The sequence below is a fragment of the Brachyistius frenatus genome, unplaced genomic scaffold (assembly GCF_029030835.1).
Source record: "Brachyistius frenatus isolate BFR_SWC_R1_liver_20210118 unplaced genomic scaffold, ASM2903083v1 Contig_262, whole genome shotgun sequence".
NCBI classification, from domain to species: domain Eukaryota; kingdom Metazoa; phylum Chordata; class Actinopteri; family Embiotocidae; genus Brachyistius; species Brachyistius frenatus.
The window spans coordinates 430,817-455,979 of NW_027210861.1; the positions used below are offsets into that span (position 1 = coordinate 430,817).

A 25,163-nucleotide genomic window follows, 5' to 3' on the forward strand; every position below is an offset into this window, starting at 1 on the left:
AAGGCTACAGGCATGCAGGCTAGTGTGCTCTAAATCACTGTTTCAGGGTCAGATTGATCACAGGGACACCTGGTTTTATTTTGGATTAGATTTTGCTTGAACTTCGAAGTGAAATAAAAACACTGTAAAAAAATGTGAATTTGCTTTGACAAAAGAAAAGAAAAGTCTTCATCTTTGTGATTCACCTGTCAGGTAAATAAAAGAGGAGGAAGCCAGCAGCGGAAAGAGATGGAGAAAGTGGAGAGGCATCGGGAGGGGGGTGGAGGCGGGGGGGGGGGTGTCCGCACATCATTGTGTATGAATGTGTGCTCCATGTGTTGTAAAGAGTGAACGAGAGAGCGAAAGGGGCGGTCCTCCACAGTGGACCTGTCACACACAATATTTAGCATGAAGTCACCCCCCTCCACCCCCATCCCTCCCTCCCTGTGCTCGGTGCGGGGATCAGACCTCACTCCTCCGCAGCCTTCATGTCTGACAGCACCGAGAGGAAGAAGAAGAAGAAGAAGAAGGAAAACGGACTTTTTGTTGACGCGCCGGAGCCCTTTGTGTCCATGTCACCGGGAAACCTGCGGCCAGGACACCCAGCAGCCCTCCGCCAAGCTCTCCGCCGCTCCCCCGGATTAATTTAACCAGACCGGGACTCCATGTAAGTCAAACTAACCGCACCCCCCCCCCCCACCTCCCTCACCCCTTCTATCTTTTTTATCTCTCTTTGGTTGCAATGTGCAACTTTCTGTAACAACACAGCCGCGTATCCTCGATGTAAGGCAGGAAGAAGTGTTTCAGGGCCTCCGAGGAGAAGGACATGGACAGCAGGAGCGTCCTGTGGAGACATTAGACATTATAATGCTGATCAAAGTACAAATGTGTTACAGCTTCATCACACAGATCACGGTGATCAAAAAACAAACAAAACGTTTTTAAGTTCATAAATCAGAGAAGTTTTCGGGCCTCGCGGGTGTTAGTTGTGTGTTTGGCCATCACGGTGCTGCCGTCCCTCCGCGTGAGGCCCGGTGGTCCGGCCCGCTGAGGAGCTGCGTGGTGCAGCGCTTCCACGCGCCAAGAAAGTCTTTCACTGCTCCACGCGATCAGACTTCACTACCACGATTCAAAACTCCTGAGGTTTCTGAAAAATGTCGAAGCTGAGACGGACGTTGAGAAAATATTTGGGAGGACAAAAATATCTGGGATGTGGAGGGAATTGATGGGTGGCAGGTGGCTGCGGGCGCGAGACAGGAGACCACGGACACCAAACGGAGCTCCTCACCGGCCACCGGGCTCCACGCGCACGGACACAGTCACACACGGGCAGACGTCATTCTCACTTAATCTGGTCATATTTGCATCTACATTGATAACACATGGTCCCACAGTTTGACAACAACAACAACAACAACAACAACACAACCACCACTAACACAACAACAACATATAACAACGAAATAATAATAATAATAATAATAATAATAGCGGTGATAATAAAAACAACAATTATTATTATTATTATTATTACAATAATATTACTAGTCTGATATTAATCATATTAAATTATGGTCTAGTTACCAGCGTTTCTGAAGCTTTTAATGCGTCTCCCACTTTATTCTCAGGATGTATTTTTATTATAGATTTTTAACTTGATATTCTATTTTTTAAAGTAAAGGCCCATCTTGTTTTTCGTGAAGGCCCGCTGTTCGAGCCAGGCTGATGCATCATGGAGCCTCGAGCCTTTTCCACCTCACTTCTTCAAAATGACTAAATACATGTGAATAAAAATTAAACTTAAATTATTGTCACAACGACAAAATGAACAGAAGAGCTCATCAGGCGCCAGCTGCAACTCAAAAGTGCTGTTTAGCTCCGATGTTTTAATTCGTAATGTAAAAAGGTCTAATAGGCCTATTTTAATATTTGCACTAATGTTTTATTTACTAAATAATTTATGTTCGATTTTGATTTCCTGCTGTGATTTGTTTTAGGCCTATTATAAATTAGATCCTACTTTATATCAAAGGCCACTTTCCAGGATTACAGGGTTGGATTTCCTTCTGTTGGCCTTCAGTTTATTGCCTCCTTTGCATCTTTTCCGGGGTCAGAACATATGAAAATAAGATTTGTATAAAAGAAGTTGACGTTTGGCCTCAGGGCGCGATGTAAATATTTCGTTTAGTGGCGATCACCGTCCCCGGACGGTCTGTTTGTTTGTCAAATACCAGGATCTCTTTATTCATCTCAGAAAATCTGTAACATTTGTGTTTTTTTTTTTTGTAGATAAGACAATAACCTTAACTCACATAATTCCAGTCAAATAAATAAATGACTAGTACAAATTAAAAGTGTTTCTGGCAGACCTGGATGGGAAACTAAAATCACTGCAGCATATATATTTACATCCGACGTCGTGATAAGTGCCGTGTAGCCCATTTGTTCTTCAAAACCATTTGCTGCAGACAGAACTTAATTTAAACTGAAGTCAAATTATGTTTTTAAGATCGCATGTTCGCGTTAATACAATCAACAATCACTAGAATAGAAAATGTTAAGTTGGTTTAAAAACGCTGTCCTAATTTCTAATAATTAAATGGTTTGTTATAAATGGAAGAAGTTGTTTTACTCTTGTAAACTGAGCCAGATTAGTTGAATGTATTTTGATCAGCCGTAATAAATTGTTGATGCGGGAGGCTCCGTGTTAATCACTGCTGAGCAGCCAATTATCTGCCGGTGATTGTGCTGCAGGACTCCGCGGCCTCTCTCCCTCAATCATATGCAAATGGATGGAGAAGGGCACAAATTAACATCTACAAACATTGGACTGGAATTCCATCTGCCGCCTCTTCGAGGAGACCCTTAATAAGTTCTCAGACAGCAAAGTGACACACATCTTAATCAACTCTTAATCCCGAGAATTAATTCTTCACGCGTTTATGAATAATTCCCGCGGTAATGTCTGCAGTCCGTGGAAACGCAAGCAGTCCACCAGATGGACCCGCAATCTCCCGAAAAATGAGAGGATTTTTGCTTGTATTATTATGGTTTATTATTATCACCAGATATATATTTTAATGAGATCGGTGTCACCGGCGACTGCTTATGCAAAGCGCTCCGACTTATGCAAACCGGAGAGTCTCATCTCACTGTTGATTTGCGTTCATTTCCGAACAGGAGTCTGTGAGCAGCATTAAGAGTCCACACACGGTCCCACCGGACGGTTTCAGCGGGACTTCAACAGCGTGTCAGCGGAACAGCCAATCAGATCAGCTGCATTTATGATGATTATATTAATGTATACATTTGATTGAGGAGTCAGCTGACAGGAAGCTGGTTGACCTCAGGAGAAGTCAGCATCAACTCTCCACAGATCATCAGTGACTGGCAGCTATGAGGCCGCTTGTTAGCTCAGTGAGAGCTTGTTGGCCATGTTGAGCTGGGGCGGGGGGAGGGGGGTCTTGGTTTTGGAAATATAATCATGCCATGTGTATGTGTGTGTGTGTGTGTGTACTGACACCTTGTTCTGGACAAAATGACTGGCTTGCCCCCCCTCCCCCCGTCCGCCTCTCAGCACCGTGTTGACACCGAGCCGTCTGTCCATCCATCACTGCCAGAGCGGATATAGTCGGCCGGACTGGCTCACATTCACATTAATATTTGGGACCAAAATACTGGACGGAGCAGAGTGAAGGACAGCTGCTGGTCAGGCGGGTCCTGACTCAACCAGGCATTTACATTTAAAACAGAGAAACGGCTCCACTCAAAGGTAAACACACATCTCTTCGCTTTTCTTTTTCCTTCCAGTTAAGCAGCTGGCTGTGTGCTGAGTGAGTCTCTGGCTGTACACGTGTGCTCCGTTAAACTCTCCACAAAGTAAAACCTCTGTTTTTTTACCTTTAAAAAGGTCAAAAGAAGCCGCCGGTGATGTGAGAGCGTGTTGTTGGTTCCTTTAATCTGCGCGGTTCAGGTGATGAGCAGAGCACGGCTCACTGAAATGTCACATCAGACCTGTTGGAAACATTCAAACACAAAATGAGACATTTTAATATCGAGGACTTTTCTTCAAACACAGATGAGGTGCACGTTCTCCTGCTGCCGTTGTATGATCCAACAACACGCAGATTATTTACTATTATCACTTTAAAAGATGAAAAAATACAACATCTGCAGTTATGAGCGGGAGGAAAAGTGAGGAGTTAATGTTTCCTCTGGAGGCCGTCCTGCCTCTTCTTCCCGGGATGCAGAGATCCTGCGGCCGGCGGCACAATACTCATCTTCCTCCTGTAATCTGTGGTGAAACGCTGCGATCATTCTCACGATGCTCAACACAAAACACATGCAAGTCCTCCTCTAAAGGCTTCAGCATGTGCGTTTAAGGGTTGTTTGTCTGGTGAAACAAGAAGTGTTCGATGGAGGAAAATGTAGATTCCCCTCTCAGATGTCACAGATATTCAGTAAGGCGCTAAACCTTTAATCAGAATATGCAGGTTGGCAGTAAGCTGCTTTGTCAGAGTGACGCGATGCTCAGTGAGGTCACGGGGAGTTTAAAGGACAACTGGAGACATCGTGCACTTTTCTGTTTTCTTCTGCCAAATTCAAATCAGTGCAGTCAGTGAAACCAACAGCATGTAGAGCTCTGAGGACAACACAGATGTTAGGTTTTAAAATGATGACAACTCTGCAAGTATGAAGTTCATTTGGGCCTTTTATAGTTTAAAAATCCATTTTTTCAAGGACTCAAATGTGTTTAACAATCACGGTACTTTAATCACTTGGTTGTAAAGTTAAAATCAGTTGAGTTTTATTATGTTCTGAGGTGGAAGTTTCTCAAATGTCTTTTTACATGAAACTATAAAGTATATTCAGTTGCCTTCATTGGCCTGATGTTTGTGATGCGTGTTACAGGCTTGGTCTCTGATCTCTTCAGGAACACTGTGATTTATTCACATACAACATCAAAAAAAACAGTCGGCAAAACAAGGAAAAGAAGACCGGAGATGGCCGTCTCTGTAGAACGGCTTTAAAACAAGACAGAGTAGCACGTATGAATAGAAATATTATAGCAGGAACATCTGTGCTTCCTCGGTTTTATATTCCTGAAGGAGTCTTTCACATCAAGTTTGGACTTTTGCTCGAGTCTTCAACACATCTGTAGATAATCTGAAGAGCTCTACATTTTTACATCGGTTATAAACGGATGGCTTTAAAGTAAATTAGAATATGATATATTTTAAAATACATATATAATAAATGGGTTTAATTTATATCCTGATCCATGAAGTAATAATTAATACATGCTGCATGTTATTGATGGCATCAGCTTGTTCTGAAGTCTGTCAGCTGTACGAGTCGAGGAACTGATTAGAGGAGGAGAAAGGTTCACTGATGTCAAACAGCAGGTGTGTGTGTGTGTGTGTGTGTGTGAGGGTGTGAGAGGGTGTGTGTGTGTGTGTGTGTGTGTGTGTGTGTGAGGGTGTGTGTGTGTGTGTGTGTGTGTGTGTGAGAGGGTGTGTGTGTGTGTGTGTGTGTGTGTGTGTGTGTGTGTGTGTGTGTGTGTGTGTGTGTGTGTGTGTGTGTGTGTGTGTGTGTGTGTGTGTGTGTGTGTGTGTGTGTGTGTGTGTGTGTGTGTGTGTGTGTGAGAGTGTGTGTGTGTGTGTGTGTGTGTGTGTGTGTGTGTGTGTGTGTGTGTGTGTGTGTGTGTGTGTGTGTGTGTGTGTGTGTGTGTGTGTGTGTGTGTGTGTGTGTGTGTGTGTGTGTGTGTGTGTGTGTGTGTGTGTGTGTGTGTGTGTGTGTGTGTGTGTGTGTGTGTGTGTGTGTGTGTGTGTGTGTGTGTGTGTGTGTGTGTGTGTGTGTGTGTGTGTGTGTGTGTGTGTGTGTGTGTGTGTGTGTGTGTGTGGGTGTGTGTGTGAGAGGGTGTGTGTGTGTGAGGGTGTGAGAGGTGTGTGTGTGTGTGTGTGTGTGTGTGTGTGTGTGTGTGTGTGTGTGTGTGTGGGTGTGTGTGTGAGAGTGTGTGTGTGTGTGTGAGGGTGAGAGAGAGTGTGTGTGTGTGTGTGTGTGTGTGTGTGTGTGTGTGTGTGTGTGTGTGTGTGTGTGTGTGTGTGTGTGTGTGAGGGGTGTGTGTGTGTGAGAGGGTGTGTGTGTGTGTGTGTGTGTGTGTGAGGGGTGTCACCATGCCTCTGAGGCTTCAGATCTAAGTCTCATGTGACTGGCACACAAAGGGCTGGCAGGGTGGCAAACAGAGCAAGGAAACACTCAGGATGGGGGGGGGGGCTCATTTTCCAAGGGGGGTGGGGGGTAGAGAGAGGGGGGGGTGACAAATACGCCTTCCCCTGAAAATCTAAATGTGCTGCTTCTAAGTATAAAGCTGGTAACCGCACCGCTGACAGCACACTGAGAGGCCGGCAGCATCCGAAGCGTCAACAGGAGGAGGACGTGTCTCTAAACCTGCGATGACATGCAACCATTGTGTCCTGCAGCAGCCTGAAGACTTCTCTCACCCTCTCAACTCCGGCTTTTAGCCGCTGACGTCCTGGGAAATCCAGAGTCAATAGTAGCGGGTAAACACGGTGTTCAGAGCGGCTGCTTTGTTCCTTTTATTCTGCGTCTCTGCTTTCATTAATGCTCCGGCTCTCTGGCAGCAGCAGACAGCTGAAGGTTGTAATAATTCAGTCACGGAGGACGTCATCGGGCCGTTAGTGTCCTTCCTGCATCCTCGACTGTCACCGACAATCAGCACCTCATTTTTAATCAAACACATTCTGTCATATTTTGACTTTATTCAGGAGTGAAGCCATAAATCATCCCAAATCTCCCCCTGCCTGGACCGTGTGTGTGTGTGTGTGTGTGTGTGTGTGTGTGTGTGTGTGTGTGTGTGTGTGTGTGTGTGTGTGTGTGTGTGTGTGTGTGTGTGTGTGTGTGTGTGTGTGTGTGTGTGTGTGTGTGTGTGTGTGTCTGTCCTCCCACCCCAACATATTCTAGGTGTTAACTGCTCTCAGATAAATAAACGGACAACTATTTCTGGGCCTCCATGGAGCAGCACCTCGACCTCGCTGGCTGGAGTTTGGTTTGGAAATGTTGCAGCTCGACCTCTGTTGCTCTCCGCGGCTCAATATAGCCGACGGAGGGCACGTCTCCTTATAACTGCTGATGTCAGCCTCCTATAAAGGGGATCAGACCACAACCACAACCATGAGTGAATGGAAAGATCGAAGGGAAGATGGAAACACAATACACACATTTAACAAACACACACATCAAACACGGTCCGTACTGATTTAAATAGATAGTTTCACCGGTAAGAGAAAAGAGACAGAAATCTGTTTCCATCCACTGATCTTCAAACCAACTGAAGATTTACAGACGATAAGAAAACACAGTGCGTTGAATTTGACTTCACTTCACTTTGTTTCTCAGAAGGACTTTATGATGGATTTCACTGTATTTGCATCGTTACTAAAAAGCTTTTCTGTTCTGTTTGTGTTTGTAGGAAAATTCTTTTAAATCCAGAAAACACAGATCAGAGGTGTCTGAACTGTTTTATTTTATAGTGTCTACACAAAAGATCTGCTCTGTGTTAGATGATAGAATCTATATTTGTTTCACATTAATGTGGATTATAGGAGCTGCACATGTGAGGACGTGTCCTGTAATAACGCCTGCTGTGTTGGAGAATAAACGTTATAATTAGTTCACTTTTTAAACAGAATATAACACAATGAATATTCATCTAAAATAAATTGGGCTGCAAGGTGACAGAACAAATAATAAAACAATGATTTTTATTTCCCTCATTGAGTCACAGAAATATCTTAAGGGAGTAAATAATAATAATATTATAGAATAGACAACATGATGATGTAAACACTCTTATTATGATGTAATTTACGGGTAAATAATGATTATAGAAGTGATAAAGTTGTGCTTCAGGGATACATTTTTATAATGATTAATACATTTTTATAATGATTAAAACATTTTTATAATGATTAAAACATTTTTATAATGATTAAAACATGTTTATAATGATTAAAACATGTTTATAATGATTAAAACATTTTTATAATGTTTGATACATTGTTTTAATGTTTGATACATTATTATAATGATAGATAAATATTAAATGTGTTCATTTTTCTTTTTATTGTGAAGGACTTGAGGCGGTATTTAAATCTTTACCTGATGATGTCAGTGTTTGGAAGAAGCCTAACGTGTGTGTGTCTGTCCGTGTGTGTGTGTGTGTGTGTGTGTGTGTGTGTGTGTGTGTGTGTGTGTGTGTGTGTGTGTGTGTGTGTGTGTGTGTCCACAGAGCCTGGTCATGGATTTTAACCTGCTCACGGACAGCGAGGCCCGCAGCCCGGCGCTGTCGCTCTCCGACTCCGGGACCCCGCAGCACGACCCGGGATGTAAAGGCCAGGACACCAGCGGTCAGTGGCACCGACACACCGACACACCGTACAGCAGCAGTCCGACCGGTCCGCCACTGGATCAGCAAAAAAAAAAAATCACCTGGAAGACTAAAGAAAACGCGCCAAAATAAATAAATATAAAATTATACAATTATCTTTAAAAGTAAATCAAACGCGCCAAAATAAATAAATACATAATAATACAATTTGGGAGAAAGTTAACGTTTGGCCTACATAAATTCTGTCCACGCAGAAATGAGGGTTTAGCCTAATTGGCTACTTGATAATGACACTACTACTACTACTACTAATAATAATAGTAATAATAGTAATAATGGATTAATATGATCAATGTGGATGCTAATTTAACCTGAAACAAACAGCATGCTAAAACGGTGTTTTCTTCAGAGGCTGCAGGGCTGCAGGGCTGCAGGCCGGTAGGAAGTCAGTGTCCATCAGGGCTCACACTTCTGTTTCATCTGCTGGGTGAGTCTCTGCAGCCTCCTGCTCAGCCGATGGATCTAATCAAATCAACTCAATTCACTTTGAATATGAAAAGTAATTGCAAAAGAGCGAAACGTATTTCTTCAGAGTGCGTCGGAGTCCAGCGCACTTTAACACCGAGAAACTTCGTATTTAGCACGATTCATCCGATAATCTAGGAAATGCATTCTTTATTTAAAGGCTATTTCATAATCTAAAATCAAAGGAAAGAATAGTGACGTAAACTCTTAACCTACTTGAGATAATTCGATGACGCTGAGACTGGCAGACTAAATATCGTGTTTGGAAGTTGGTTAATACATTTTGATTTAAAGACAGAAACTCGAGCTTCTTCCTGTTTTCAGCATCATCTCACGGCCTTCATCAGGACGCAGCACGCCTAAAACTTTGGTCACGTGATCGATCATACACTGCTCGGCCTGTGCATTCATGTGAAGGCCTGCTGTTGAGTAGTGACATCATCAAAGCAGACAGATGTCACGTGACAGAAACGGTCCAGTTCAGGTCTGGTTCTGAAAGAACCGCTTTTATTCTGTTCGGCTGCAAGTCTTCTGGCTGGATTTCCTCCATCGTCTGAATCCTCCACCTGTCTGCCTGCTGCTGTGTGAGTGTGTGTTCCTGAGTGTGTGTTCCTGAGTGTGTGTTCCTGAGTGTGTACTGTGTATGGTTCTGGTATCTCCAGAGATATGTGGTGTAAAAGATCTGCAGCAGCCTTCGTTCTTCTTCCTAAAGGGAATGCATGTTTTGTCCTCTGATGGGACCTGTGGATTTTTCTGCCTAATCGTCAGACTGATTCTATTAAAACCGTCTTCCCTGACACGTACGGTTCATGTGTTTGCATTGATAGCAGGCTTTTATTTTGTAGGTAAACCCATAATACAAAGGGGTGGGCCTTCATTCGCATTAATTAAATCATTCAGAGAGATTTGATACTTCTGTGGAGACCTAAATCTGATTTACATGTTTTATAAATCCAATGTATTTATTCACTAAAAGCCTGATGATTTACAATATTAGAAATTACAAATAAAACTCAAATGTTATTAAAAGAAAAATGTGGCATTTGCAATTAAAAAACAACACGGTACTATAAAGTGCTTTAAACAGCTAAACATGTATTTTATAAGATAACTTCAGTATTTTTGGACCTAATACGTTTAAAGTTGGCTACTTGTAGGTCAGAGAAATAAGGAATCATTTCAAGTTTCATGATTTCTCCAATAAAATTTCATTGCTGAGAAATTGTGCAAATTTGAAGTGATTTGTTCATAAAAAAATGTTGTTTTTGAGCGGATGGGGTTTCATGGTGGCACGTTGTAACGTCAGTGTTTGAACAGTGCTGGCTAATAATGACAGACACCGTTTGTATGAAAAGGATTACTGCACAGCTTTCTACTGGTCCTGGATTCTGCCTTTTTAAAATTTGTGTTTTTAATAATTAGCATCACAAATACATTTCTTACACTTTGTTCTCCATAAAAACCTTAAATCTCGACAGCATTGTTGTGAGGGGGAATAAAGCCGACACACCTGACCACACCCTGCTGATGCCACTCGCCGGAGGCACACGCCAACGACTGAACCGCTGAATGACTGAATGACCTGAGTTCGTTCTATTATAGTAAACTTCTGGGGAATAAAAGCAGCTCCTGTAAAACCTGACTTTGCCTTGATCTCAGCGAGCATGTGTAGCAGACGGCTGCCGAGAGCTCTCATCTGCTCAAATATAGATTTGATAGTCCGTTTGCAGACTTTGAGTTTTTTAATTTTATTTCTGTTAATATATATTCAGATTTTTCCACACGTTGAAAAGTGATTTGGTTAAAAGCCCGCTGAGGTTGTTGTCCAGATTAAAGCCCTTTGAGACGCTGACCTGGAACGACTCATGTCATGTCGGCACATTATCAGTCAGATTGCTCCTATTGTTGGCGGGCGCGTCACTAAGGAGGGCTGCCCTTTCCTCTGTAAAGACCTGAGCCTTAAGTGACAGCTCAGCCAGTGTCAGTTTACTGCCAGGACAACAGCCTCAGCTCGCTCCTTATTGGTTTTTCTGCTGGCCTTGTGGAGCCTCCTTTTAAAGCCAGCTGATCATTTCGAAGTGCTCCCGGAGAGCTAAGCCCTCCTCAAACAGAACCCAACCTGCCCCAGTCACAAAAGCCTGATTCGCAGGATTAGCTGGCCAACTAATTTCGCTGCTTTCTGTGAGGTCCTCAAATTGCAGGAGTCAGATGTGGCAGCGAGGAGCCCCGGCAGACACAACATGGATGTGTGGTCCTTTAAGCTGGCGGCGCTGGGGGCCAAAAGCACTCATCGCTGCTGCTGCGCGTCTTTCAACCTCCTGCAGTGTTTGCAGTCGTTCTTTGTCGGCGACGTCACACACGTCTGCTCGTCGTTCCACCGCCGGGAGATGAAGGGATTTCTGATGACACTTGATCTGCTAATATTGTCCAGTCAGCATCCGCTATGATGGGATGGCGGTGGTCTGATCCACGGCGAAAGGTGTCGTAATAATGTGCACATATAAAGTGTAGGTCAGTGCCTGGTTCCAATAATACAAAATACTTGTTATATTTTGGTGCATTTGTGTCCCACATTATTCTGATCATCAGTTAAAGTGACATCAGACTGTAAACTTCTTAGAGGAAAGACTGTCCTTCTAATTACAGCAACATTTTACATAATCATAAAATATGGAAAAGTGTCCGATAATACATTTCCATTTATATTTCCTCTGGATTAAATAGATTATTTTTAATTATTAAGTTCTCTGAAATCACCACGACAACCATCATAAACCTCCTTTACAAGATGGAAGTAAATTCGAATACAAATACAGTTCAAAATGTTGAGTTGTATTTAAATATTTACATTTAACAAAGCTTTATACACACACTAAACTTTAGTGAAAAATTCTACATCATAATTACATTTATTCAACAGCAGGTACTTTGTAGACAAATGCACTTAGTGAATTACTAATGAAATATGTATTTATGATGACTAAACCAAACCACTAAATGGACAAACTGGCTCCACCAGCTACAACGTTAAACATTTGGTTTACATAATAATTACTGTATTTGTAATAATCCAGTAATGTTGAATATAGTAGTGATATTATTTATGATAAATTAACTTTTTGCAGATGATGCTTTTATTTAGGAGCGAAGCATTTTTTTTTTTTTTTAGAAATTAGAATAAAAAGAAGTGTTTCTGTAAAAATATATTTTTTTACTTAAAACTTATTTAAGAAAATATTGGAGAAATAAACAACGGACGGATGAGCAGCATATTTCAGTATTCAATTCATTTAAATTTGATTTATATCACACCAAATCACAACACAGGTTATTTCATGGCACTTAACACATTAAAGTCTTTACAGTAAGACTTTACAACATTATACAGAGAAACCAACAATTCAACAATTCAACAATTCAACAATTCATCAATTTAACAATTCATCAATTCAACAATTCATCAATTTAACAATTCATCAATTCAACAATTCAACAATTCATCAATTCATCAATTCAACAATTCAACAATTCATCAATTCATCAATTCAACAATTCATCAATTCAACAATTCATCAATTCATCAATTCAACAATTCAACAATTCATCAATTCATCAATTCAACAACTCAACAATTCAACAATTCATCAATTCAACAATTCAACAATTCAACAATTCAACAATTCATCAATTCATCAATTCATCAATTCAACAATTCAACAATTCCCACATAAACTAGGAGGGAAAAACTCCCGTTTCAGTTTGTACCTGAAAACAACTCATTTCTTCCATTTTTAATATTGACCAGTATATGAAAACCAGCCGCAGGGTTACAGCTCATTGTCGGACAGGAAGTCACTTAACTTACATGTACACCATTTCTTCTCATTTTCACTTACTGGTGGTATATGACATGGCCTATATCTTCCAATGGCCCCGTGAGGGATGCAGGTTATACTACTTAGATGCAATTATGAGGATGATGAAAGGTCATTAAAAGTTACTGTGGGCTTGAGTAGCTTGTTGCTGAGCTTTTGAATGCATGTCTTGGTTCTTCTGTCGGTGGAGTTTCACCAGTTGTCATCTATCTTATTATCACCTCAGCATGGAAACTGTTTTCATCAAACTACGATCATGAAGCTGCAGACTGAACTCAGCGGTCCAGCCTGCCGTCCATCTTCCTCTCAGCGTCCTCATCGCTACTTTTTTTTCATGTGTGTCTGCAGACACAGAGAAATCCCACCAGAACCAGCTGGATGAGTCCAGCGCGGAGGACGGTTCTCTGAAGAAGAAGCAGCGGCGGCAGAGGACTCACTTCACCAGCCAGCAGCTGCAGGAGCTGGAGGCCACGTTCCAGAGGAACCGCTACCCGGACATGAGCACCAGGGAGGAGATCGCGGTGTGGACCAACCTCACGGAGGCGCGGGTCAGGGTGGGTACTCGCTCCGCCGGCTCCACCGGCAGTAGGGATGCTCCTTTTGTTCCATGTTTTCAGTGATGTGGTCCGAGGCATGCTAACCCACGAGCTGTCGTATCCAGTTCAAATGAAGGAACATGGTTACATGCAGATAATCCAAAAATGATGTGCGTCTCTGTTTGTTGTGTCAATCTAACACTCTGCAAAGACACGTTTCTGCTGCTCAGATTATGACTCCTGAAGATCTTCCTCCTTCTCCTCAGAGTGAATCTCGTCCTGGTCGACACTTTTTATTTTGGACACCAGTTTTTGCCGGCACAGTCCAAACTTTTAGAGCTGGCTTAAACTTTACGTGAAAGAAAATGCAACCATCTTGATTGACCTGGAGTCTGTCTGCAGCGTAGAGTCAACTCAGAGAGCTCAGGTAAACAGAAGGTGGTAGGAACAGCAGTAATCCTCTACGCCCTTTGAGTCCATTTATAAAAATGATTTTGCTCATTATTTAATATCCTATCTTTAAATATAACAGTGACAGCAGCAGATCCTGTTTTATCTTTTAACTGAAGGAACATACAGGCGGTCGGTTCTTCTGCGTTCTCTGAAATATAATCCAGCAAAGATGCTGCACTGGCCAATCACATACAAGACATGACATCTCTGGTAGCTCACTATGAAATATGATGCTGTTTGACTCAATCATCATTAACTATAATAAAACAGAGTTGTAATGTCCTGCCGGGGAGTATTTCAAACCCTTTTGCTGTTTTGGTGATTTTTAATCTGTTACTCCAGTTTGACTTCCTGGCTGCCATGTTGGTACCTTAAAGCTGGAACTTGTAGGAGTGAAATCCCATCTTGTAATACCACTTGGTACATTAGGGGGCAGTAGTGAGGCAGTCTGCCCTTTGTTCAGTGTTGAACCAATCAGATCCTCTGACTGACAGTGTTGGATGAGTTCTTGATGTTTATGAGGATTACGGATCAGAATAAAACACCAGCTCTCAGAGTTTCTACAGTTTGGTAGATTTACATATTCTTCTCCTGCTGTTAGTTCATGTTTTATTTTTTTTTATAACTGATGATCAAGTTAGCCTCTTGTTTATGTTGTAGCTTGTTTATCTCCTTTTTTAAGAAGACCTTCGTAGCAAGAAACGAGCCTCTTAATAAGCATAAAATATTTTTTGTACAGTTTGTGTTGACATTAGCTGAACGAATATCAATCTGTATTAAATTGTCCAAACAATGTCAGAGCACCTGGTTTGTCTGCTTAATAAAATGGCTTCAGTTGGTTGATAGCTATGACGAGCTGATCTGAACCTCGTATCAACTAGCAGCAAACTAAACATATTAATATTGACAGTGATGTTAGACAGAGGAGTGCTGTGTAAGATTTACAGCTTACTGTTAGGTGTCTTTATCAGGCCATCGCTACGTAGCTATCGTTAGCATTAACAGCAGAAACATAACGAGTTCAGCATACAACTTTATTCTTTTACTCGCCAGGAGTTGTTTCTCCATCGTTGTGTTTACTGGTCCATTCATCTTCATTAAAAGTTAGAAAAAAAAACATCTTTTCTGGACTCGAGGCTTCAGTGACTCACTGTACCATCTAGTGGTGCGAAGTGGAATTACAAGACAGGACTGGCAGGCACTAGCTGGCTGGCATGCTAATTTCATGGCTTTTTCTGCAACACAATACTCTGAAAAAACATCAACATGTCTGTTTGTACACATCCTGTTCATAGGTTCAGACAGTTTTTGAATATTTAGATTTGAACATCTTACAGATTGCCCCTTTAAACGTCACCGGTCATCCTCGCTCTTTTACACAGCTTCATTTCTGTCTGTTCTCCTTCTTCTTCTGAACACTTGTGAAATGTGGCGTGCGATTAACTTTAAATCCCGACAAAACAAACTTCCCTCTCGGCCCTCCGACTCGCTTTTTGCAGGAATTTGAACTGCATCTCATTTTGTTCCTCCATCTGCAGAGACGTGATGGAAACTTTGTCCGAGGAAAGTTGTTCGTGCTGAACTGTAGGTTGGATGTGAGGTAATAAATACGATTACAGCTTTAAGGGATGAAGATCTGTGGTCATGTCGGTTTCATTCAGGTTAAAACAATACAAGAAAGCTGCCAGTGCTGTTGAGGGTCAGATGTTTTCTGGAGTTCAGCGCAGCGACCCTCCGTGTTAAAGGTGCAGCGGTTCGCTCATCATTGTTGCTAGGCAACAGGACGACACTGACGGGGACAATACCATCGCTGGCTCGCCCGGCGAGTAACGAATCAAATAAATGTTGGCTGGATGAAAGGTCACATAGCGCGCACTCTTGGTTGTTATTTTGAAAGGACAACAGACTGCACAATGTCTCGCTCCTAATCAGCGGCCCTCCTGAACCCTGCACGCCCCGAACACTAAACCTGTCAGCTGTTAAGCTCCCAATCACATGACTCGTCATGTGATCCATCAGGGAGCTGAGTTTCAGTGTGACGGACATGTTGATAACACCGGGTGTGGGGGGCCTCGTGTGTGACTTCCTTTTTACATATCTATCACTGCTTTGAGCTAACCGCTAACATCAGCATGCTAACATGCTACCATATTAATGGACGGCAGGTCATGTGTTTAACTAAGATTGGATCGAACGGAGAATCGCCCCAAAGATTCACTCATCTCCACTGATTTTGGTCATTTAGATTAACTATGTATGCCAGTATTTTTCTTTTTGCACCTCTAAAGCTGAATATATCAACCAAGCTGAGTCCTGAATAATTAGCTCATTATTTGGCACAATTTTGTTAAAACTGACTCTGTGTCAGACTCTAATTTTAAAACTTGTATTATTTTATTTGACTGGCCTCATGTGGTCTATATTTCCCAAACAAATCTGTTTAATAATATTACCAACAACTAAGACATGTTAAAGTTTGTTTCAGCTCTTGAGGTTTTGGTTGTTGAGCTTGATAATAATAATAATACTAATTATTACTGTTGATAGTAGCAGCAGGGTTCATGTTCAGGCGTTTAGTACGGGACCAAAGCTAATCATTGCCCAGGAGCTTCTTAAAGCGATAGTGTGAGCAGGAGCACAGCCGAGGCTGAAGGGATGAAATAGTCATTTTATGGCAATACAATGATCAGTTTTCTGCATGTTTCAGTTTGACTCAAAGGATTTTAATGTCACAACGATTGAAGAAAAGTCGTTTTGTCTGTCAGTCGTCATCCTGGTTGCTTCTGACCCGCTGCTCCGCGTATTAAAACCAGAACCACTCTGCACGCCAGTGTTTCATCCATTCGTAGCACAACTGCAGCATGTTCATGGCACAATTCACAAATGCACAAACACATACTCGTGTTTTCTTTTCATTTTTGGGATATCACGCAGATTTCTGCGAGCTGCTCCTCTCTGAGCAACTCAGAGTTCAGAAAGACTTCTCTGAGCGAGACGCATGTTTCGGTTCAGGGATCCTGAACTTAAACCTGCGGCGACGTCAGAAGATTGTACAACGAGGCCGGCCTGCAGGTCCTTTGTGGTCTTTTTAGGGGATTTAGGCATTTCAATGGCAGGGCTCATCTCCCCGAGGAAGAAATACCGGACCGGTCTCACCGTCTGGTGGGTCACTGCTCAGAGTTTCAGCAGTTTGGGCAAATGTTTGTTTCAATGTGGTTTTAAATTGATCTTTGAACATTTGTTTTGTTAGAATTGACATCATCATGCTGCCGTTAGTAAGCAGGTGTTTGTTCCTTTGACTGATGGTTGTAAAGTTGGATTGTATGAACCCAGTAGGACATAGTTTAAAGAATGTCAATGGGTTCAGCATGTAATTGATATCATCGTTTAGCCACAGATAAACCTCACGTCGGCGGCCTCGTCAATGTTTTTCAGAACAGTGTGTGTTGTCATTAGCTGCACTAAAGACCCGTTTGGACCCGACCAGGCCAGAATCCTCCACCAGGTTTGATTACAGAAATTTGCTTCAGTTTGGTAGAAAGGTGATCGAGCTCGTCACATACAGCTTTTCTAACTGGTCTGAACTGTGGATCCACAAACTGTCAGTTAAACTGTACGCAGGTGAACTCCTCATGAAGACTGAGCTCTCCAACACAACTTTTACAATCAGAGCTCCACCCACTTTTACAATCAGAGCTCCACCCACTTTTACAATCAGAGCTCCACCCACTTTTACAATCAATGCTGTGGTGCATTTTCTGAGCACGTTGTGGTCTGCGTTTCTTCTCGGGCGTCCTCACAGACGACATGGAAACGTAGCTGCAGACAAGGTGATGAACAACCTCGACCTTCAGCCTCTTCCACGAACCTTCAGACAACATTGCCTCTGAGTCACAGTGAAGATTAGGTAGCTGGTGTCCTCCGGCGTGGGGCTTCCCCTGCTGTCACTGGGCAGGATGGAAAAGTCACGCAGGCACTTTGTGCTCATATTAATGGTCAACAGCATTCTGTTACTGGAATAACAGAGGGTTGGGTGATGCACGGCATGCACGGCGAGGAGGAAAAGAGGTGGCTAAGTATCGACACAAGAAGGGCCTGTAAACGTTTTACGAGGATTAAAGAGATAAAAAAAATCTGATACCAAATGATTTTGATGTAATACAAATACATGAGTGTTAACAGATGACCAGGAGGCTTCTGTCATGCCGTGTTTCTGCCCTCATGTGTCCAATTCAGAGCAAAAGTTTGCACAGAACTTTGTCTACAGAGGAACATTTTATATTTCTGAAAAGCCCCAATTTAGATTTTCCACTCAAGCTTTAATCCACTTCATATCCTCCAAATATAGGACCATAAAATGACAAATCTGAAGATTGCCCTTCCCTGACATTTCTTTCATTGGGATCTCACTATTCAAATAAGTGAATGATTAGTTTTAATAAGCCCTGCCTAATATGACTGTTTGAGGATAGACTTTAACGCACTTTCTGGGATCATTATATCTTCCAAAAACTCTCGATACATGTGCACACAATATTAGTGGAAGTATCTGAAGGGGTTAGGATACTCTGACTGGATGTGCTTCACAATTAAACTGACAGTTCACCAAGAAAAAAGTCATTCGAAAATAACTTCCTCAGGTTTTCTATTTTTTATTCTTCATGCTCAGCTAGAAAAATGTGAATCCTAAAGAGATAAAAAAAAAAAAAATGCAGCTCTGTTGCTTGTTTCATAATTTATTGTCCAAGTTTTCCAGAAAGACTTTAGATTTGAACCATTTAAATGGACTCTCACCCGTTCACACACCAGCGGTAGCAGAGCTGCCGTGCGAGGTGCTGACCTGCCAGTGGGTCAGCGTGGGGTTCGCTGTGCCCCCCCCCCCCCACACACACACACACACAACGTTCGAACCCGGACTATCCTCTCACATGGATTCTCCCTTTGGCTTCCTCAGGTTTGGTTCAAGAACCGGCGTGCCAAGTGGAGGAAGCGGGAGAGGAACCAGCAGGCCGAGTTGTGTAAAAATGGCTTCGGCGCCCAGTTCAATGGACTCATGCAGCCCTACGACGACATGTACACAGGCTACTCCTACAACAACTGGGCGACCAAGAGCCTCGCCAGCAGCCCGCTCTCCGCCAAGAGCTTCCCGTTCTTTAACTCGATGAATGTAAGTCCCCTGTCCTCCCAGCCCATGTTCTCCCCCCCCAGCTCCATCCCCTCCATGAACATGGCCTCCAGCATGGTCCCCTCGGCGGTGACCGGCGTTCCCGCTGCTAGCCTCAACAATCTGGGAAACCTCAACAACCTCAACGGGCCGGCGGCGCTCAACTCGGTGGCGGTGACCGCGGCCACGTGCCCCTACGCCACCACGGCCGGCCCCTACATGTACAGAGACACCTGCAACTCCAGCCTGGCCAGCCTGCGGCTCAAGGCCAAGCAGCACACCAACTTCGCCTACCCGGCGGTGCAGAACCCCGTGTCCAACCTGAGCCCCTGCCAGTACGCGGTGGACCGGCCGGTATGAAGAAGACGTTCCACATGTGAACCCTGACTTAACTGACCAGCTGTAAGTCCACTGCTACCCCGCCTCACGTCTCTTCAGCTCGCTGCCAGATGCGCAACAGACTGGCAGTTCGTGTTTTGATGGTACACAACGAGAATAATCTTCAAAACTGAAACAACACACAGACATGCTCAGATGGACCACCGTGCTTCAAAGGAATTCTCTCCAGTTTGTGAGGTTTTGTCGCTGAACTGATCAACTGCTTTGAAGGATTTCTAAAGATTATTATCCATTTTCATTTTATTTTCCTTCTTTTGAACCGCATGATTAGAGTAAACTTAGAAACCAAGGGTAAATAAAACCAGGATGTCTCAACCGGACTGGTGGTCAACATCTCGGTCCAAAAATATCAAATGCGATCTTTGCTACTGTTGCAGGAAAAGGGACCTGTGGTTGCAATGAGAGAAATGGAGGATGTATATAATGGACTTTTTTTTTTCTGTTTTGTATGTGACAAAAAATATGAAAACGTAGTACTTTAAAGATGAGAAAAGCATGTTCTTCAGAAGCAAAGATCCGAGGTCGATGTACTCTGAGCGCATCGTTTAGGAACTTTAAACTTTGTTGTGAATTCCTCTCCCTTTGGAAGGTCATAGGTCAAAGGTCGACTTCAATGGGTGAGAGGAGGGCAGTTCTGGAAAATGAACACAGTCTCAAGCTTTTAAACACCAAAACAGAAATATACACACGTTTAGCAGAATATCAGCAAGACTTTTCAAGTGAAGCAGTAAAAAAAGCCATTGAGTATATAGATTTGAGTCTATGACTGTAAAAATGTATGTAAGAGTGCAGTTGTTATGAGAAAAAAGGAGCTGTTTCCTGATGTAGCCTGCTTTGTCTCATTAAAGAACCAATTAAAGAACCGTTTCTATGAACTACAAATGGACTTCTACATTGAACAGGACAGCACATCTCCGACATACAGCCGTGCGACATCGGGCAAAACACCGTGTTTTCATAACAATGAGCACGACGCCATGGCGACGCAGACGCACTTCCATGGCAACACTTACGCAACGCCAACAGAGAGTTGTAGGCCGGAGGAGATGTAGATGTTCCCGATATGTTTGACCTGCACTCGGACTGGGAACGGCAGGCTATCCGGTAACACAGCAGGAATTCACCGGCTGAAGCCGCGGCAGGATTACGTAAGAGCTGAAGGAGCGAGGCGTCCGAGGAGCCACCGACGAGGGGTTAGCCGATCTATCCCATCAGCCATCAGTCACTTCCACTCTTCTTCTTCTTCTTCTTCTTCTTCTTCTTCTTCTTCTTCTTCTTCTTCATGCTGATTTCTCGTTTAATTCTACAAAGTCACATATTTAAATCACATAGTTTTCCTATCCTGTCAACTTTAAATTCTGCCAGTGATACTAATTATAATACAAATTAACTACATACATTATCTTCACATAAAGAAGGATTATAAAGCAGAGAAAAACAATTCAAAAGAAAATAATGATAATTGATCATTGATATATCAGATGATACCAAAAACTGACATTAGGTTAAACATAATGTTCATTTTATTTATTAAATAATCTGCGAAGCCAAAATAAATGGAAATATTAATATCTGACTTTATTACTGTGGAGGTTCCAACTATATCATCTATATCAAATATAACATAATTATCTGAACTCAAACCCTACTTTGTGGCTTTTTTCAACAACTTTCAGTCTTTATCAGCAAATGGAGTTCAGACAGAAAGACCTTGAAATCAGATTGTTTTGTCAAAACAAGAGACTTTATAGTAAAAACGCAAAAGAACAAAATACAGTTTACTTAATTAAAACTGGTAACGCAGTGGTGGAGCTGTTTGTAATGTTTGCTGTGTTCAGACTGGACCCTGGCAGTGGGTCGTTCTCAATATTTATGGTGGGATATAATTTAAGATAGAAAATGTTTTTGTCAAACATTTTCAATAGATTTGCACTTTGACATTAAATTGTCAGTGTTGTCCACAAGTTTGTTGATTAGGGTCTCTAATCTCTAAAAGTTTACTGGTTCCTTGTGAACTAACTTCAATACAGCAGTTACTGCTTGTATTAACCGACTAAATGCAGTAACGACGTATTCGCTCAAAATTTATTTAAGAAAAGCCTTTTTAAATTTGATCTCACCATTAAGATGTGATACCACAGAAATATCATATTTTGGAGGGAAAACAAATTTCAAATTCAGACACAGGTCAGATCCAAACTGCTTGGTTTCATTCAGGCTGACAGCTTGAGCTGAAGCCTAATTAAACATCTTTGACTTAAATGTTAAAACCTACTTTATTATGTTTTTTATTCATTTTTAATTGGGAATGTTAAAAAAGACATTTTGTAAGTTTCATTGTTTTGTGACTGATTGTTTCATAATGTCTTCAAAGGGTAGAAATATAGTAAAAAAAACACACACGAGGTTTTACCACTTATCTATTACACAGTTTGGATAACAGCCTTTAAACAGAAAACCTTTTTCTAAACTTCACTGTTTTAGTTTTTAATGCTCTGACATTATGTAAATCAGAAGAGTTTAATGAGTCCAATTTAACAGCTTTTCAAATACAAGATTTTTAACACAAGGACCAAATCAACCTCCAGATACAGTACTGGAAATTGTTCCGTTAATCTTCAGTAATATCCAAGACATTCAGACTTTAGATTAAAGGTGTCTCTTCTTCTTTGGACACAGAACAACCTTCTGTTATTATATCAAACAAACCCTCAGTGAGACAGAGACATTTTCAAACCCTAAAATAGGCAGCGAGGAGCTTGAAATCAAGCCGCCGAGCCGAGAGCAGCTATTCTCCTGGTGGCCTCCTCATCCTGTGGAGCGAGGTGTGTCGGTCACAGTAGGTGCTCCTCACCGCCACACCAAACAATCAATATTCCAGCGGAGGGGAGGCGTGCTGCTCCCTGATGTTTACTCACTCTGCCTGAGTACAACATGGAGAGGAGAGCAGCGACTGGAAAAAACACCGAGCCCAGGAACTTCTAACGATTACCTCCGAGAATAGAGAGGACAAAAGGTGAAATAACAGCCGGGAGAATAATTAAAGAACAGGACACCGTGTCTTGTTTGGACCTTATATTTCAAGCTTTCTTTTCATCCATTTCTTTCTTCCTCTTCTTGGTTTTTTCTTTACAAAAAACTGACAAAGAGGTTTAATATTGGATGGCATGATTTATATTGTACAAGTCCTTCAAATGATTAAAATCATGACCCTATCAAAGAGAATACTGACACAAATGAACATACTTATTAATAGTTATATGAAGACATGCACTTGTTTTGGGGTTTTCTAAATGTTTGTGCTCAAAGTAGAACAACAACAAAAAAAATCACAAAGAAGAAATTGTACACTGAAATATATCCAGGAAAAAAAAAATCAAAGAGGCTTAACATCTCCAACATACTGAAGAAGAGCCTGGTTAATAACACAGCACTTTGTCTCTTAAAGGAGATATGAGCCATTAAACCTCCATAAATATTTACATCCTCTCTCCATGAAATTAGATGCTATTTTAAGGTCTGTAAAATTGTCAACAGATAAATACCACTTCAAGATGCAATATTACAGTAAACCTGAGCTGGGCATTTCAATTATATAACTGTTTGGAGCATTAGTGCTGTGTTTTTGGTTTTAGATATGAGTCTTGAAATGAAGTGAACACAGCGTGAAACCTGCCGTCCAGCAGCAGTGTTACAACAGGATGCTTCAGCCTGCCTGTTTCTGACATCATGTGATATGAGGTAATTGAACTGTGTTCAATGAGCCATCAGAGCAGTCAAGATGTTTCAAGATGTTTCAAGATGTTTCAAGATGTTTCTGCAGAAATGAACACAGATGACATCATGATGCTGGAACCGAGCAGAAAACACATAACTGGGACATTTCAGTGCAACCGGATCGGATCTGTCTGGAAACTCACTGCAGCTTCCTGAAGATTAGAGGTGTTAACATTTACATGTGCTTCAAGCCTCTGATGTAGATATAGACAGATAGACAGATAGACAGACAGACAGACAGACAGACAGACAGACAGACAGACAGACAGACAGACAGGCAGGCAGACAGACAGACAGGCAGACAGACAGACAGACAGACAGACAGACAGGCAGGCAGGCAGGCAGGCAGACAGACAGACAGGCAGGCAGGCAGGCAGACAGGCAGACAGACAGGCAGGCAGGCAGACGGGCGGACGGACGGACGGACGGACGGACGGGCGGGCGGACGGACAGACAGACAGACAGACAGACAGACAGACAGACAGACAGACAGACAGACAGACAGGCAGACAGGCAGACAGACAGACAGACAGGCAGTATGGGTCACACATTTATCAAGGCACCAACAATCATACAACACTACTACTCTGTATTGTAAACAGTGAATATATATATTCAATTCAATTTAATTAATCTCACAACATTAAATAGAGGAAACCAACAATTCAACAATTCACACGTGAGCAATACCAGGGAGAATAACGTTCATTGAAGAGGAAGAAACCTCAGACAGAACCAGAACCAGAACCAGAACCAGAACCAGAACCAGAGGTGTGTGTGTGTGTGTGTGTGTGTGTGTGTGTGTGTGTGTGTGTGTGTGTGTGTGTGTGTGTGGGGGGGGGGGGGGGGGGTCCTCTGCCTCGACACGTTGAGGGGACAAAAGAAAAGCATGGACAGCAGTGATGGAAAGTAACTCAATACATTTACTCCAGTACTATACTACAGTAATATACTCCAGTACTATAATACAGTACCAAACTCCAGTAATATACTTTAGTACTGTACTCCAGTAATATACTCCAGTACTGTACTCCAATAATACACTCCAGTAATATACTCCAGTACTGTACTCCAGTACTACACTTCAGTACCAAACTCCAGTAATATACTTTAGTACTTTACAGTAATATACTCCAGTACTGTACTCCAATAATACACTCCAGTACTATACTCCAGTAGTACACTCCATTACTATACTCTAGTACTACACTCCATTACTATACTCTAGTACTACACTCCAGTACTATACTCCATTACTACACTCCAGTAATATACTCCAGTACTGTACTCCAGTACTATACTCCAGTACTGCACTCCAGTGCTGTACTCCAGTACTGTACCCCAGTACTATACTCCAGTACTGTACTCCACTACAGTAGTCAGGTACTATACCACAGTATAATTAAGAGGTACTTGCATGGGTGTGAAAGGCTCCAATTATACCGTTGGAAATTCTAGGAACATAAGTAAGGAATAATGTACTGTGAGCTCCAAGATAAGATGGCGATTGGGCAGTAAGGGTCTTATTCGAGGAGAACTCAGGGAGAACTCGGGGAGCCACCGCAGGTTACTGCTGGCAGCTGAGCAGACAGACAGGTGCATCCAGGGACCAGAGGTCTGCAGGTGAGAGCCGGCAGAACTCTGATGCTGAAGCAGAACCATGTGAGCCAGTGGAAGACCGGCAGTAGATGTACTGCTGAGGTGATCAGTGGGATGAGGATCAGCTGTGTCAGGAACAAGAGTTGATGAGCAGCAGGTGGAGCTGAACGAGCTGCACACACACACCAGACACTCCCACCAGCACAGGGACACGCCCACCAGCACAGGGGCACGCCCACCAGCACAGGGACACGCCCACCGGCACAGGGAAACTCAGATAGTTTCAGAGGTATATTCATGTGTGTGTGTGTGTGTGTCCTCTGTTTGTATTTCTGTGTTCCTCTATGACATGGTAGATTATTGTCTCAGAGGAGGTGGACTAAATGAAAACCAGGAATGTAATAAATATAATTAGGACTGGAGCAGAAAACACCTTCTTGGTAATT

The 25,163-nt window shown here is 42.4% G+C and overlaps 1 protein-coding gene across 4 annotated transcripts; it reads left to right on the forward strand.

Annotated features, from left to right (window-relative positions):
* The first annotated feature begins 446 nt into the window (after positions 1 to 446).
* On the forward strand, positions 447 to 20,198 carry pitx3 (paired-like homeodomain 3). 4 transcript variants are annotated; one of them, XM_069721371.1, is made up of 4 exons: positions 447 to 646; positions 8,291 to 8,408; positions 13,138 to 13,343; positions 18,733 to 20,198. In XM_069721371.1, the coding sequence occupies exons 2-4, from the start codon at positions 8,300 to 8,302 to the stop codon at positions 19,300 to 19,302; spliced, it is 885 nt and encodes a 294-aa protein (XP_069577472.1). In that variant the 5' UTR covers positions 447 to 646; positions 8,291 to 8,299; the 3' UTR covers positions 19,303 to 20,198. The 4 variants fall into 4 exon arrangements, with proteins under 4 accessions (XP_069577472.1, XP_069577475.1, XP_069577473.1 ...); XM_069721374.1 differs by lacking the exon at positions 447 to 646 and adding an exon at positions 881 to 894; XM_069721372.1 differs by lacking the exon at positions 447 to 646 and adding an exon at positions 3,655 to 3,751.
* The last annotated feature ends 4,965 nt before the right edge of the window (positions 20,199 to 25,163 follow it).

Bases quoted from the DNA above. Each gene is read 5' to 3' on its own strand.
- pitx3 (XM_069721371.1), top strand. From the start codon at position 8,300: ATGGATTTTAACCTGCTCACGGACAGCGAGGCCCGCAGCCCGGCGCTG. The intron at 8,409-13,137 runs GTCAGTGGCACC...GTGTGTCTGCAG, and splicing joins TAAAGGCCAGGACACCAGCG to ACACAGAGAAATCCCACCAG. The intron at 13,344-18,732 runs GTGGGTACTCGC...TGGCTTCCTCAG, and splicing joins TCACGGAGGCGCGGGTCAGG to GTTTGGTTCAAGAACCGGCG.